General features: G+C 46.8%; 1 protein-coding gene across 2 annotated transcripts in view; it reads right to left on the reverse strand.

Moving 5' to 3' along the window:
• Window positions 1–16,137, reverse strand: part of fbxo22 (F-box protein 22) — a 30,986-nt gene extending 14,849 nt beyond the window's left edge. The window contains exons 1-5 of one of the 2 annotated variants that reach the window (XM_038784159.1): window positions 16,001–16,137; window positions 12,539–12,696; window positions 6,952–7,036; window positions 6,001–6,114; window positions 5–172 (exon numbers count right to left, since the gene is read on the reverse strand). In XM_038784159.1, the coding sequence (XP_038640087.1) occupies window positions 5–172; window positions 6,001–6,114; window positions 6,952–7,036; window positions 12,539–12,640 (469 nt within the window). In that variant the 5' untranslated portion in view covers window positions 12,641–12,696; window positions 16,001–16,137. The remainder of the gene's footprint in view (window positions 1–4; window positions 173–6,000; window positions 6,115–6,951; window positions 7,037–12,538; window positions 12,697–16,000) is intronic. The other variant, XM_038784158.1, reaches the window with a different exon arrangement.
• Between the last annotated feature and the right edge of the window lie 1,196 nt (window positions 16,138–17,333).

The raw sequence follows: 17,333 nt of genomic DNA on the forward strand, positions 1-17,333 counted from the left end.
TTACCCGCCTCTTGGAGTTTTTCTTGATCAAACATGTTATTGTTCAAATCTTTGTTCGACAAGTGGAAGAATTTGACCGTCACCCCATCCATCTTGGGCAGGAGCAGGGCAAACCCTGCAATACCGTTTTCTACCTCGAGAGGTCTCTGCGTGCCACACCCCATCGGAGTGTCTGGAACAACAAATTAACCAGGCAATAGGTTTGAAGTCACAAAGACAGAGTGAAATAAAGTATTTTCTTTTTATTTCAAAAATCAACTTTTGGTTTATGTCAATGCTCAACATTAAAACTGCCTGTGTAAACATTAAGAATGGAAATCCTGTGTATAAACATAGGCTCTGGCCAGAAGTCTGTTGCCAACTTTACAACATGCATTGCCACATGTAGATAATGTGTACATCAACTCAGCATGGGCTACCCAATGGACAATTTACCAGTAAGATATTACTACTGCCGTTTAATTCAAAGTATATAGAGTTCTCTTAATAATAAACTATTTCCTAAAATACCTCAAATTCCATAAAATGCATTACTTGTGCGGAATTTCATAAAACATCTGCAACTACCTGCATACTTCCCCTAATAAATCCTTTTCCTAAATATCAGCAATTTAGTGAGATCTGACAGTTCATTCCTAACCGGTGCATGGAAGGTGATGTACACAATCTGGGCTGTTTAAATTCAACAGCGTAAAATAAACACAAGATCAAATTTCCCATCTCAAATTAGAGATCACAAATGAACAGATTAGTTTCTCCTACCTAGTTAGAGAAATGGATGTGTTGGGAGTCCAGTTGAATAAAACTTCCAAAGATGGTTTGGCAGCAGAAGGGGCTGTGTTATCATTTATCTTTTGAGAAACTGTACTTAATGAAAGGTTGGACATCACAGTTGACAATTGTGTGGGTTGGACTGGCATTGAAGTGTCTGATCAGGCAGAGAATAGAGTCATAGAATGTCTGCAGTGCAGATGACCATTCGGCCCATCGAGTCTGCATCGGCCCTTGGACAGAGCGCCCTACTTTAGCCCAAGCCTCCACCCGATCCCTGTAACCCAGTAACCTTTTGGGCAATTTTGCATGGCCAATCCACCTAACCTGCATATCTTTGGACTGTAGAGGAAACTGGAGCACCCGGAGGAAACCCACGCAGACACGGGGCGAACGTGCAAACTCCATAGTCACCCGAGGCCAGAATTGAACCAGAGTCCCTGGAGCTGAAGCAGCAGTGCTAACCACTGTGCCATTGTGTCGCCCATGATTGTATTAAATGCTGGATCAGGCTCAATGGGCTGAATGGCCTGCTCCTGTTCCAAATTTAACCTCTCATTGACACAAATATGTAGCGTTGAAGTTGCAAAATGACAAGCCAACACTCAAATGCCAAATAACCAATTAGCATGTGCTATCAGCAGCATATTGGACACATTTCCATTCCAATTGCATAGTCCCTCCGCTGAGCATTAGAACTAGAACATATGGGCCACAAGAAAGCAATTTATTGAACTGTTTCACTCCTCAAGGCATGCACAGGGTAATTTGCATCTTGCACAAGAATGCAAAGCTGGAAGTATTGCCCGGGCAAGTTTCCAAACCTTGCAACAAGCATTTGCTTCCCAACACCACAGTGCTGCTGAGTAAGCCCAGGATTTTACATTCAGTATCGGTACAGGTCCAAATCTTGCTGGAAAACAAGTGGGTTGGACAGACTCAAGGTCCTCAGAACACCCAGGGTGCAGGGGGTTTTTAGTGCAGCTCACAAAACTTTATTTATGATGCAACTTACAGAAGCTTGATTAGACATGAGCAATGGTTCCCAGCTCAAATGTGTGAAGATTAATCCTATTTAATGGACAGCTCAGCGAAGCATGCTTGGGAACAAAATTAGCTAGTATCCCACTACGAAAGGCAAACTTGTGTATCCAGCTGGGACACATGTATATGTCTGTTGACAGAGGACAGGATGAGGTTCAGCTTTATTGCCTCTCCAACATAGAAATCATAGAGTCCCTACAGTGCAGGAGGAGGCCATTCGGCCCATTGAGTCTGCACCGACCCTCAGAAAGAGCACCGTAGCTAGATCCACTCTCCCAGCCTATCCCTGTAACCGCACCTAACTGTTTGACATGAAAGGACAATTTATCATGGCCAATCCACCTAACCTGCACATCTTTGGACTGTGGGAGGAAACCGGAGCACCCGGAGGAAGCCAGCGCAGACATGAGGAGAATGTGCAATCTCTACAGTCACCCAATGTCGGGATTGAACCCGGGTCTATGGGGCTGTGAGGTAGCAGTGCTAACCAACTGTGCCACCATGCCGCCCTGGACAACATGAGAAATGACCAGAGAATCACGTAACGGCTGCAGTTTCAGAGGGGTTTGTCTATGCTGGCTCTATAGGATGAATACATGGCTGAAAAGATGGTGTGAGGGGGAGGGTTTCAGATTCCTGGGGCATTGACACCGGTTCTGGGGGAGGTGGGATCAGTACAAACTGGACAGGTTACACCCAACCAGAACCAGGGCTGATGTCCTTGGTGGGGCTGGGGTACTAAATGGCAGGGGGATGGGAACCTTGTCAGGATTAAGAGCAGCGGAATCACGAACAATATTAAAAGACAGCAAGGAGAATAAGAAAACTGATAGACAGAGAATTCAAGTGCTAGATTCAGATAATGTAAAAAATAGTAGGAATGGGACAAGGAATGTTAAAAGGACTAGCCTTAAGGTTTTGTACCTGAACGCTCGGAGCATTCGAAATAAAATGGATGAATTAGTTGCGCAGATTGATGTGAAGGGATGTGATATTGTTGGGATTACGGAGACATGGTTGCAAGGTGACCAAGGATGGGAACTAAACATTTAAGGGTTATTCAGTGTTTAGGAAGGAGAGACAAAAAGGGAAAGGTGATGGAGTTGCATTGTTGATTAAAGAAGATATTGATACAATATTGAGGAAAGATATTAGCACAGACAATGCGGAATCTGCATGGGTCAAGTGAAGAAACAAAAAGAGGCAAAAAACATTTGTGGGGGTGGTATACAGACCACCAAACTGTAGTAGTAATGTTGGGACTAGCATAATGCATGCGATAATGGACATCTGTGATTATGGGGGCCTTTAATCTGCATATAGATTGGGCGAGTCAAATTAGTCACAGTACAATCGAGGCGGAATTGCTGGAGTCCACATGGGATAGTTTTCTGGACTAATACGTTGAGGAACCAACAAGGGAACAGGTCATTTTGGACTGGGTGTTGCGCAACAAGAGAGGATTGGTTAGCAATATAGCTGCAAGTTATTGTGAATGAGTGACCATAATATGATAAGAATTATTTTTCAAAGTGGATAGTGAGGACGTTGATTCTGAGACCAGGGTCCTGAATCTCAGTAAAGGTAACTATGGTATGAGGCATGAGCTGGCTATGATGGACTAGAAAACATTCCAGAAAGGAAGGACGGTGGACAGGTAATGGCAGGCATTCAAGGAACAAATAGGAGAACTCTAAAACTTGTTTATTCCTATTTGGTTCAAGAGAGGAAAGGGAACTGTGGCCAAACCATGGCTGACGAGAGAAATTAGAGATAGTATTAGATTAAAAGGAGAAGCATACAAATTGGCAAGAAAAAGCAATAGACCCGAGGATTGGGAACAGCTTAAAATTCAGCAAAGGCAGCCCAGAGGATTGATTAAGAGGGAAAGAGTATGAAAGCAAGCTAGCGGGGAATATAAAAACTGATTGTAAAAGTTTCTATAGGTATGTAAAGAGAAAAAGATTGACAAAAGTAATGTAGGCTCCTTACAGTCAGAAGCAAAAAATTCATAATGCGGAACAAAGAAATGGCCGAGGAACTAAATTTGTACACTGCTTCTGTCTTCACAAAGGAAGACATGAATAATGTACCCAAAGTTCTGAGAAATGCAAGTTTTAGTGAGGAGCTGAAGGAAATTAGTGCTAATTGAGAAATGGCTTTAGGGTCAGGGAAGTTAATGGATTAAAGACAGATTAATCTCCAGGGTCTGATAATCGCCATCCCAGAGTACTTAAGAAAGTACCCGTACCAGCCTCCCCGAACAGGCGCCGGAATGTGGCGACTAGGAGCTTTTCACAGTAACTTTATTGAAGCCTACTCATGACAATAAGCGATTTTCATTTTTGTTTCATGTTCAAGTGGGCCTAGAAATAGTAGGTCCATTGGTGGTCATTTTACAAAATTCTTTGGACTCTGGGATGGTTCTTACAGATTGGAGGGTAGCTAATGTAAGTCTTCTATTCAAAAAGGGAGGGAGGGAGAAAACAGGGAACTCTTGACGAGTGACCCCAACGCTGGTAGTATGGAAGTTATCAAGGATTTCATAGCACAGCATTTGGAAAGCAGTGGCATAATCAGACAAAGTCAGCATGGATTTACAAAAGGGAAATCATGCCCAACAAATCTATTGAAATTCTTTTGAAGATGTAACTGGTAGAGTTGACCAGGGAGAACCAGAAGATGTGGTTTATTTAGACTTTCAAAAGGTTTTCGACTAAGTCTCATATAGCCACCTACTATTTAAAGTTAAAGCGCATGGGATTGTGGATAGTATCTTGAGATGGATAGAAAGCTGGTTAGCAGACAGGAAGCAGAGAGTTGGTATAAATGGGTATCTTTCCGATTGGCAGACAGTCACTAGTAGGGTACCGCAGGGATCGGTGCTAGGACCCAACTGTTCACATCATACATTAACGATTTAGACAAGAGAACTAAATGCATTATCGCCAAGTTTGCAGATGATACAAAGTTGGATGGAAGGGTGAGCTGTGAGGAAGGTGCAGAGATGCTTCAGTGGAGTTGGACACATGCATGTGGTATAATGTGGATAAATGTGAGGTTATCCACTTTGGTAGCAAAAATAGGAAGGCAGATTATTCGAATGGGTCAGTTGCTGAAAGTAAGCGCGCAGGTACAGCAGGCAGTAAAGTAGACAAATGGTATGGTGGCTTTTGTAGCAAGAAGATTTGCATATAGGAATAGGCATGTTTTATTGCAATTGTATAGGGTGATGGTGAGGCCACACCAGGAGTATGGTGTGCAGTTTTGGTGCCTTTATCTAAGGAAGGATGTTCTTGGAGCGAGTGCAGGGAAGATTTACCAGGCTGATTCCTGGGATGGCGGGAATGTCATATGAGGGCAGACTAACTCAGTTAGGATTATATTCATTGGAGTTTACAAGAGTGAGAGGGGATCTTTTTTAAATTCTAATGGGATTAAACAGGGTAGATTCAGAAAGAATGTTCCCGATGGTGGGGAAGTGCAGAACTGGGGGTTAAGGGGTAAACCTTTTAGGACTGAGGTGAGGAGAAATTTCTTCACCCAGAGAGTGGTGAATTTGTGGAATTCACTACCACAAAAGGTAGTTGAGACCAAAACGTATGATTTCAAAAGGAATTAGTTATAGCTCTTGGGGCTAAAAGGATCAAGGGATATTGGGGTAGTGGGGAGAATCAGAGAGACTGGAACTTAATGATCAGCCATGATCAATAAGGGGATCAGGGGTTATGGGGAGAAGGCAGGAGAATGGGGATGAGAAAATATCATGATTGAATGGCGGAGAAGACTCGATGGACTGAGTGGCCTAATTCTGCTCCTATGTCTTATATCATAATGAATGGCAGCACAGGCTCAAAGGGCCAAATGGCCTCCTCCTGCTTCTATTTTCTATGTACGTTTTGTTGAAGTGTGGTTCCCAGAATGGGTCGCAAGACTGCACTCGAGGCAGAAACATGCACGTGTAGTAATATTGGGCAGTCTCTCATTCGACATCACACAAGTCTTGGAATGGGGTGGGGGGTACGTTTAGAGGTGGAATTTTGATTTTGATGCTTTTTATTTTCCAATAAGGACGATAGGAAATTTTTCACATTTAACCTTTTCAATGTTATATTTCAGTCCACCTCGCCCGTTTCAATCGCACAAGCAACGGTGCGCAAGGAACTCGCCAGAGATGCCACTTACAGACAATTCCAGGGCAACTGACCCCCACTGTTTTGCACTCCATGGGCAGTAAGTTCTCCAATTTTGCTGCCACTTCTGCATCCCTGCTTTTCTTTGGCGGCCCATCTCTTCTCTCTGTAATTTACAAATTTAAAAAGAGGCAAGACAAGTATCAGCTACACTCCAACATACACATTCATGTAAATACAGTGACTGAGGCACATGGCAGCAAAATATCAACCAGCAGCGAAAATATTTGGCATTATGCCAGTTAACAAGAGAACAATAAAAGGGTTCAGTAATACGAAACTGGCATAAATCACAAACACACACTTGACCTGGACGCGCAAAGAAAGACATTTTCAGCAATAAATTTCAAGGTAAAACATCCGGAAAGTAATATTTTCCAGCTTTTGAGGTATACATTTAGAGAATGCATTAATTGAATTCCTCTTAACAGGGGAGTGCTCATTTTTGTCCAGGGGTATCCTCCAATTAATAAAATTGTAACAGCCTTGAAGCATTGGGTTTGGTTAACGAGTATCAGCTAGGGAGCAGCAAGGAGAATGGCTGGTTCTGCATTTAAAAAAAAAAGGAATTGCCATCTGCTTTAAAGGAGAAACCTCTTCACCCAGGGAGCAGTGAGAATCAGGAGCCCGCCATCGTCAGGAGCAGATAAGCACAACAAATGCATCGGAGGGGAAGCGAGTTAAACATGAGGGAGAAAGGAAGGGGACATGTTGATGGAAGAGATGGAGGCTGACGTGGAGCATGAACTGGAAATTAAAGTTGATCTCAAAACAAATCAGAAGCAATTTATATCAAAATATAGTAGCCTTTCAAATTAATTAACTCAATGTAAACATCTGTTATTTATACCGTTCAATTAAAATATAATTTTTAATGGAAAAAAATTCATTTAAAAACAAATCTTAAACTGACATGCATCTATATCCAAAATAAGTATTTCACCTTTCTTTCGCTTGTTAGCTCTCTGTACACTGAAAGTGTCAGTGCCAGCCATGTACAGTACAGTATCTGGTACCAGATAAACTTCCTATTCAGAAGAGAGAGAGAGAGAGAGTCATAGTATTAATGGAACACACTGACCAAACTACCAGAACATGCCAAGAATCACAACTGGAAGATTAAACAGCAACAGTAAATGGCTTTTATTTTAGAGGCAGAGTAAGACGTATGGAAATAATCTGGGCCCGAAATGGGGGAGGCCCAAAATTCAATCTTTAGTCGACTTGGAGTTCAATGTGTTCTTTAGGGAGGGCGTCTATCACATCCATCTGTGAAAACAATCTGGGGGAAAAAAGGAGAGATGGCGGCATTACGTGCTGCCCGTGAGCAGGAAACGATCAGCTTCTTGCAATCCGCAAATCCCTTTCACCTTCTAGCAATTAAACTCTGGCTGGCCTCGGCCATTGTGGCCTTAACAGGCCGGACTGTTTTTAGCACATCTTCCTTCACCCTGGCCACATTTCCATAGCCATAGCTCCATAACAACATGAATGTGCAACCTGCTTCATTGCACTTACTGTGAGCCAAGCCACAGGGGATTTGTTGATCATTAAAATTTTGACCACTTTTAATTTGACGCCTGTCGGCTTTGATGTTGGAATTCAAAACGCAGCAAGGCACCCATTACGAAGGCACCCATTATGAATAGCACGTAGGATCTTATGGAGGAACGTTTATGGTGCTTTTTTCTCCCTTTTCATGGGAAGTGGGCATCAGTGGCAAGGCCAGCATTTGTTGCCTATTCCTAATTGCTCTTGAACTGATCCTTCAACTTGAGGATCAGTTTCTCTGTATCTAGACCGCCATGATTATAAACAATCTCCTCCCAGCCGTCTTTTCTTCAAGGCGAACGGGGGCAGTTAGGAAGCAACCACATTGCTGTGGGTCTGGAGTCACATGTAGGCCAGACCAAATAAGGACGACAGATTTCCTTAATTGAGGCATACAAGATGATCAGAGGATTAGATAGGGTGGACATTGAGAGCCTTTTTCCTCAGATGGTGATGTCCAGTGCGAGGGGACATAGCTTTAAATTGAAGGGAGATAGATATAGCTGGGGCTGGTTTAGCTCACTGGGCTAAATCGCTGGCTTTTAAAGCAGACCAAGCAGGCCAGCAGCACGGTTTGATTCCCGTACCAGCCTCCCCGGACAGGCGCCGGAATGTGGCGACTAGGGGTTTTTCACAGTAACTTCATTGAAGCCTACTCATGACAATAAGCGATTTTCATTTCATATAGGACAGATGTCAGAGGTAGATTCTTTACTCAGAGAGTAGTAAGGGCGTGGAATGCCCTGCCTGCAACAGTAGTGGACTCGCCAACACTAAACGCATTCAAATGGTCATTGGATAGGCATATGGACGATAAGGGAATAGTGTAGAAGGACTTTATAGGGGTTTCACAGGACGGCGCAACATTGAGGGGCGAAGGGCCTGTACTGCGCTGTAATGTTCTATGTTTCCCAAAGGACGAGTGAATCAGATGTTTGTTTTTATAACATTCAATGCCTAGCTTGTGTTTATTCCAGTTTAATTCATTCCACCAGCTGCCATGGTGGGATTTGAACCCTGGTCCTCTGGATTGACAGAACCATTATAACATCATCTCCCACTAGTGTAATGGGTCTGTTACTGGGAATAATAACCAAGATATCACTGATTCATGTGCTCCCTTATTAATGTGCAAAACTGACTCCAATTAATTTGGTAAAGTGTGGCCTGTCACCGGAGCTGGAAAGAACACCATAACAGTGGTCAGGTTGTTGTAAAAATTCAACCAGTTTACTGAGGGCATTGTTGCCCTAGAAACCACATTCTTCCCCTGACTTTTATGGAATACAGCAAAATAATGGGCTGTAACTTCCTCAAAGTGGCAATCAGTGTCAAATTGCCATTCTGTATACACTTGTTCCTTCTGTGCACATCTCATCAGAGCTGCCGGAGGGCAGCACGGTGGCCTAGTGGTTAGCACAACCGCCTCACGGCGCTGAGGTCCCAGGTTCGATCCCGGCTCTGGGTCACTGTCCGTGTGGAGTTTGCACATTCTCCCCGTGTCTGCGTGGGTTTCGCCCCCACAACCCAAAAATGTGCAGAGTAGGTGGATTGGCCACGCTAAATTGCCCCTTAATAGAAAAAAAAATAATTGGGTAATCTAAATTTATAAAAAAAAAAATCAGAGCTGCCGGGGCAGGACCCAGGCAGCACAGCGCATCCCCTGGGCCCAGCATCAATGTCCAACATAGTCAGAGAGGAGGAGGACAGGCCCTTTTCTTACTGCACTTGCTGCTGTAAAGCAGGTGAGTTTAAAGGACCCATTGAAAGTGACAGGCCAGGTAGGAGGTAAGCGGCTAAGGTGCCTGGATGGGATTTGGAGGGTGGGAGGAAATCGGAGTTAGCCGGGGGGGAGGGGAGGATGAGTCAGGCCTGCGAGGGGGGGGGTATTTCTTCGAACTTTTTTCTTCGAAAAGTGTAACTATTAGTGTAACCCTGGCAGCACCGTGCAAAGTTAGCTATTTAAGTTGCTTTTTCGGATGGTTCGCAGCGCAATTGTCCAGTTAATGCTTCTGCACACCTGCCGTGCAAGTGCTTATCTGGGTGGTTCAGAGGTGAGCATTCCAGTGCATTTCCCCCAAATCCAGCCCAGGGAAGTCTGGAAGTTATGGACCCAATCAATAACAGTTAAAAACAAGTTGGTGCAGAGTTAGGTTTGGAGGAAGAGATGATCGGGGGGGTTTTAGGAGAGGGAATGCACCTAGGAAGCTGAAAGAACAGCAGCTCGGGGCACAGGCAAACCCACAGAGGCTCCAATCAGAGGAATGGACTCAGAGACAGTGTAGGGCTGGAGAGTTACAGAGATAGGGAGGTCTGAAGCTACGGAGGGATGCAGAAACAAGGATGAGGATTGGGGAACTGATGGCAAGCTAGGTCGGTGAGGACAGGGAGAGCTTGGCACAGTATCAGAAAAGAAAGCAAGATTCTGATGTACCTCCATCGACCATCATTAAAGGTCATCACATGAAGCAAGCTTGGCTCAGACAGCAACCTGTCCCACCTGGGCAGCACGGTAGCACATTGGTTAGCACAATTGCTTCTCAGCTCCAGGATCCCAGGTTTGATTCCTGGCTTGGGTCACTGGCTCTGTGGAGTCTGCACGTTCTCCCCGTGTCTGCATGGGTTTCCTCCGGGTGCTCCGGTTTCCTCCCACAGTCCGAAGATGTGTAGATTAGGTGAATTGGTGATAAATTGCCCTTAGTGTTCAAAAAAGGTTAGGTGGGGCTACTGGATTACGGGGATAGAACATAGAACATCACAGCGCAGTACGGGCCCTTCGGCCCTCGATGTTGCGCCGACCCGTGAAACCATTTGAAGCCTATCTGACCTACACTATTCCATTTTCATCCATATGTCTATCCAGTGACCACTTAAATGCCCTTAAATTTGGCAAGTCTACTACTGCTGCAGTCAGGGCGTTCCACACCCCTACTACTCTCTGAGTAAAGAAACTGCCTCTGACATCTGTCCTATATCTACCACCCCTCAATTTAAAGCTATGTCCCCTCGTGTTGGTCATCACCATCCTAGGAAAAAGACTCTCACTGTCCACCCTATCTAACCCTCTGACTATCTTATATGTCTCTATTAAGTCACCTCTCAGCCTTCTCCTCTCTAACGAAAACAACCTCAAGTCCCTGAGCCTTTCCTCGTAAGACCTTCCCTCCATACCAGGCAACATCCTAGTAGATCTCCTCTGAACGCTTTCCAAAGCTTCCACATCCTTCCTATAATGTGGTGACCAGAACTGCACGCAGTACCCCAGGTACAGCCGCACCAGAGTTTTGTACAGCTGCAGCATGACCTCGTGGCTCCGAAACTCAATCCCACTACTGATAAAGGCTAGCACACCATATGCCTTCTTAACAGCCCTATTAACCTGGGTGGCAACTTTCAGGGATTTATGTACCTGGATGCCGAGATCTCTCTGTTCATCTACACTACCAAGAATCTTGCCATTAGCCCAGTACTCTGCATTCCTGTTACTCCTTCTAAAGTGAACCACCTCACACTTTTCCACATTAAACTCCATCTGCCACCTCTCAGCCCAGCTCTGCAGCTTATCTATGTCCCTCTGTAACCTATAACATTCTTCAGCACTATCCACAACTCCACCGACCTTCGTGCCATCTGCAAATTTACTAACCCATCCTTCTACACCCTTTTCCAGGTCATTTATAAAAATGACAAACAGCAGTGGCCCCAAAACAGATCCTTGCGGTACACCACTAGTAAATGAACTCCAGGATGATCATTTGCCATCAACCACCACCCTCTGTCTTCTTTCAGCTAGCCAATTACTGATCCAAACCGCTAAATCACCTTCAATCCCATACTTCCGTATTTTCTGCAATAGCCTACCGTGGGGAATCTTATCAAACGTCTTACTGAAATCCATATACACCACATCAACCGCTTTACCCTCATCCACCTGTTTGGTCACCTTCTCAAAAAACTCAATAAGGTTTGTGAGGCATGACCTACCCTTCACAAAACCGTGTTGAGTATCGCTAATCAACTTGTTCTTTTCAAGATGATTATAAACCCCATCTCTTATAATCTTTTCCAACATTTTACCCACAACCGAAGTAAGGCTCACAGGTCTATAATTACCAGGGTTGTCTCTACTCCCCTTCTTGAACAAGGGGACAACATTTGCTATCCTCCAGTCTTCCAGCACTATTCCTGTCGACAAAGACGACATAAAGATCAAGGACAAAGGCTCTGCAATCTCCTCCCTGGCGTCCCAGAGAATCCTAGGATAAATCCCATCTGGCCCAGGGGACTGATCTATTTTTACACTTTCCAAAATTGCTAACACCTCCTTCTTGTGAACCTCAATCCCACCTAGCTTGGTCGACTGTACCTGAGTATTCTCCTCGACAACATTGTGTAGGGTGGAGGCGGGGCTTAAGTAGGGTGCTGTTTCCTAAGTAGGGTGCTGTTTCCGGTGCAGACCCTGATGGGCCGAATGGCCTCCTTCTGCACTGTAAATTCTATGATTCTACAATCTGGATTGATACTTGGGTTCACAAAAAGTCGAGGGAATGTTCCTCTCCCCTTGCTGGGACTGAAATATCCAATATGCAAGGGTATAAACGGTTGATGGAGGAAAGGTGAGCAAATGGGAGTTCCAGGGCTGAAACGCCATGATTTCAATAAACAGCGGAGCAGGATTGCAATGTTAAATAATCAAACCCCGTCCCTATTCAGCAGTACATTAGGAGAAAATATCCCAAGACACTTTACAGTGTACTAGCTTAAAACAAACAAATCCCAGAGAATACAATCTTCCTTGAATTTAGGAACATCCATTGATACAGATGCAAGGGACTTTACTCGCATAATGACCACAGGACGTCCCAAAGGAGTTTACGAAGAGCAATTTCTGGTTTTAGATTTCCTCATCTCCATCCTTTACAGCAACATACTGCAGAGTCATCACGGCACCAGACACCATCCCGCCCATCAGTTCTTACCTCCAAGTCCACGATCATTTTTTTAACCATGAAATGGTCGCCATCTTCCTCGTCGATGAATGTGTGGCCTTTTGTCGAGATCCACGTCAGTCTTTGATGCATCCGCAGCACCCTGCGTGCACAGTCCCTCCACAGTCTGCACACCCTGAAATATAATTCTTAAACACATAAATACAGGATATGAGGGCAGCACAGTGGCGCAGTGGTCAGCACTGCTGCCGCTGCCTCACGGCGCCGAGGACCCAGCTTAGATCCCGGCCCCGGGTCACTGTGCGTGTGGAGTTTGCAACCCCCCCCCCCCCCCCGGTGTTGCCGTGGGTATCGCCCCCCGCAATTCAAAGATGAACTTAAAGCCTTGATTCACGCGCGGAACTTTGCTGTGGTTGCTGTAACGGGGACTTGGTTAAAAAAGGGATTGGGGGGCAGCATGTGGGGCAGTGGTTAGCACTGGGACTGCAGCGCTGAGGATCCGGGTTCGAATCTCAGCCCTGATTCACTGTCAGTGTGGAGTTTGCACATTCTCCCCGTGTTTGCGTGGGTCTCACCCCCACAACCCAAAGATGTGCAGGCAGGTGGATTGGCCATGCTAAACTGCCCCTTAATTGGAAAAAAATAATAATAATTGGGTACTCTAAATTTAAAAAAAAGGCACAGGAGTGGCAGCTAAATATTCTAGGCGAATATCTTAGAAATTAGAAATGTCTTAGGCGAAACAGAGAGGAAAGTGAAAGAGGTGGGGGAGTTGCAATACTGGTTAGGGAACATATTACAACTATACATAGGGAGGACACCACGGAAAAATCAAGTAACAAGGCACTGTGGGTAGAGCTCAGAAACAGGCAGGGGGCAGTCACTATGATGGGGGTGTACTACAGGCTTCCCAACAGCCCATGAGAAGTTGAAGAACAGATATGTAAGTAGATTATGGATAGTTACAGAAATAATAGGGTTGTTGTAGTGAGAGCATTTGCCTCACATTGACTGGACATCCTTTAGGGCTAGGGGTCTGGATGGTGAGGAATTTGTTAAGAGTGTCCAAGAAGGTTTTTTTAGAACAATATGCAGATAGTACTAGGGATCAAGACCGGCCAGGTCATCAATGTTGTAGTGGGAGAACATGTGGTGAACAGTTACCACAATTCTGCAAACTATTGGATATTCATGGAAAAGAACGAGTGTTGTTCTAGGGCTAAGGTGCTAAATTGGGGGAAGGCTATCTACAACCAGATTGGCCGGATTTTGAGGCTAAGGAAAGACGGCAAAGGCAGAATTCGGGAACCATGGATGACCAGGGAAATTGAGAATATTGTCAAAAGAAAAAAGATGCATATGTGAGGTACCGACAACTAAAAACAGATAAAATACTTGAGGAATACGAGGAAAGTAGAAAAGAGCACAAGAAGGGAGTTAGGAGGGCAAAAAGGGGACATGAAATGTCCTTGGCAGACAGGATTCAGGAGAATCCCAAGGCATTTAATATGTATATTAGGAACAAGACGGTAGCTGGAGAAAGTGTTGGCCCACTCGAGGACAAAAGAGAGAAATTATGTATAGAACCAGAGGAAGTAGGTGGGGTCCTTAATGAGTATTTTGCATTGGTATTCAGAAGGGAGAGGGACATGTTGATTGATGGTGTCTCAGAGGGATGTGTAAACACTTTAGAACAGGTCATTATTACGAGGGAGGAAGTGTTGGGAGTGTTAAAAAACATTAAGATAAACAAATTCCCAGGGCCAGATGGCATCCATCCCAGATTACTGAGGGGGGCAAGAGATGAAATCGCTGGGCCTCTGTCAGAAATCTTTGTGTGGGGTATAGGATACAGGTGGTTGGTCTAGATAGGACATGTGATCGACCCAGGCTTGGAGGGCCTGTTCCTGTGCTGGCTGGAAAGGGTCCTGAGAAGGATCCCTGGAATGAAGAACTTGGCATATAAGGAACGTTTGAGGACTCAGGGTCCGTTATCGTTGGAGTTTAGAAGCATGAGAGAGGATCTTATTGAAACTTACAAGATACTGTGAGGCCTGGATGGTGTGGACGTGGAGAGGATGTTTCCAGTTGTAGGAAAAGCTAGAACCAGAGGACACCATCTCAGACTAAAGGGACAATCCTTTAAAACAGAGATGAGGAATTTCTTCAGCCAGAGGATGGTGAATCTGTGGACCTCTTCAACGCAGAAGGCTGTGGAGGCCAAATCACTGAGTGTCTTTAAAACAGAGACAGATAGGTTCTTGATTAATAAGGGGATCAGGGATTATGGGGAGAAGGCAGGAGAATGGGGATGAGAAAATATCAGCCATGATTGATTGGCAGAGCAGCCTCGATGGGCCGAGTGGTCTAATTCTACTCCTATGTCTTATGGAGGATGGGAATGCAAATGGTTGGGAGAGCTTGGGGCACTTGTTGCCAGAGGAAGAGCGACAGTTGCCTGGGGAGAAACTGGTTACCAGAGAGGAAGGGCGTGGTTGCTACGGAGGTGAGCAGACTGGTTCTGAGACAAAGGGAAAGGGCAGTGCTGGCTGTTAGGGAAGGGGGTGCCAGTTGGTGGAGTTTGCTATTTGTTAGGGCGAGAGGGTAGGTTGCAAATTACAAAGTTCTGATGGGGGGGGGGGGGGGGGAAGAAAGAGGGGGACACAGGTGGTTAGGGAGGAGGGGATGCCAGTGGTTATTGTGTGTGGGGGTGACACGGCGTCAGGGTGGGGGGGGCGTCAGGGTGGGGGGGGGCGTCAGGGTGGGGGGGGCGTCAGGGTGGGGGGGGGGGCGTCAGGGTGGGGGGGGGCGTCAGGGTGGGGGGGGGCGTCAGTGGGGGGGGGCGTCAGTGGGGGGGGGCGTCAGGGTGGGGGGGGCGTCAGGGTGGGGGGGGCGTCAGGGGGGGGGGGGCGTCAGGGCGGGGTGGGGCAGTTGCCTGGGGGGGGGGGGGTGCTGGCTACCATGGGGGGATGCTGGTTGCCATGGGGGGGGCGCTGCTTGCCATGGGGGGGGGTGCTGGTTGCCATGGGGGGGGGTTGCTGGCTGCCATGGGGGGGGGGGGGTGCTGGTTGCCATGGGGGGGGGGGGGGGGGGGGGTGCTGGCTGCCATGGGGGGGGGGTGCTGGTTGCCAATGGGGGGGGGGGTGCTGGTTGCCATGGGGGGGGGGTGCTGGTTGCCATGGGGGGGGGGTGCTGGTTGCCATGGTGGGTGCTGCTTGCCATGGTGGGTGCTGCTTGCCATGGGGAGGTGCTGGTTGCCATGGGGGGGTTTGCTGGTTGCCATGGGGGGGGGGTGCTGGTTGCCCATGGGGGGGGGGTGCTGGTTGCCATGGGGGTGGCGTGCTGGTTGCCATGGGGGGGGGGCGTGCTGGTTGCCATGGGGGGGGGTGCTGGTTGCCATGGGGGGGGTGGTGCTGGTGGGGGGGTTGCTGGTTGCCATGGGGGGGGGGGGGGTTGCTGGTTGCCATGGGGAGGGGGCAGCGCAGGATTTACCTGGCGCTGCTCTGCAGCGACTTTGTGGGCAGGAAGGTGAGGATTAGCTCCACCACCTCGGCCACGTTGCTCAGCACCGAGCACCCGCTCCTCAGGTGGTCGATGTCCATCAGGTGCTCGATGACCCCCGAGGCCGATAACTGCGCCGCGGCCTCTACTCCCAACTTCCGGCCCGGTCACGTGGCCAAATCCCGCGACGCTTCCTGCGGGGCGGAAGTGCTTCATGCGGGGCGAAAGACGGCACCAGCGAGAAGACAGCGCATGCGCCCACCAGAGCTCAGTCCAGTTGCTCCCAATGTCCACTCCAGTGTTGGTTTCTTTGATGCCTCCAATTCAAATCCAATATACTTTAAGACAATCACCAGGAAATCCTTTTTTAAATAAATGTAGAGTACATAATTATATTTTTTCAATTAAGGGGCAATTTAGCATGGCCAATCCACCTACCCTGCACATCTTCAGGTTGTTGGGGTGAGACCCAAGCAGACAAGGGGAGAATGTGCAAACTTCACACAGACGGTGACCCGGGGCCGGGATCGAACCTGAGTCTTGGGTGCCGTGAGGCAGCAGTGCTAACCACTGCGCCACAGTGCCGCCTGGAGTCACTAGGAAATCCAATAGAGAATTCAAAGAACAAAGAACAAAGAAAAGTACAGGACAGGAACAGGCCCTTCGGCCCTCCATGCCTGTGCCGACCATAAACTAAAATCTTCTACACTTCCTGGGTCCGTATCCCTCTATTCCCATCCTAGTCATGTATTTGTCAAGATGCCCCTTAAATGTCACTATCGTCCCTGCTTCCACCACCTCCTCCGGCAGCGAGTTCCAGGCACCCCCTACCCTCTGTGTAAAAAAACTTCCCTCTTTCATCTCCTCTAAACCTTGCCCCTCGCATCTTAAACCCCTCTACCAAAGAAATAATTCGGAATTTAGAAACCTGCCAACTGTGGTGAGAGTGTAACTCACTATCACGGAATGGTTGGGGCCAACAATACTGGTGCATTAAAAGGGAAACTAGGCGAGTGTATGGTTACAACGGTGGATTTGGGTGAGAAAAGACGAGAAGAGTCTTGACTGGAGCACAGATATCTGTATTAATATCAGAAAATGGAGAGTCAGCTCAGCAGGTCTCGCAGCAACCATGGAGAGAGAAACAGAGTTATCGTTACGAGTCCCTATGGCTGTTTCTGTGCCGTGCATCCTGTGTAAATTAGAAATATTACCTTTGTTTCTTTTTAAAACTTTAGGGTACCAAATTATTTTTCCCAATTAAGGGGCAATTTAGCGTGGCCAATCCACCTAACCTGCGCACCTTTGGGTTGTGGGGGTGAAA

The sequence above is a fragment of the Scyliorhinus canicula genome, chromosome 24, assembly GCF_902713615.1.
Source record: "Scyliorhinus canicula chromosome 24, sScyCan1.1, whole genome shotgun sequence".
Taxonomy (NCBI): Eukaryota; Metazoa; Chordata; class Chondrichthyes; order Carcharhiniformes; family Scyliorhinidae; genus Scyliorhinus; species Scyliorhinus canicula.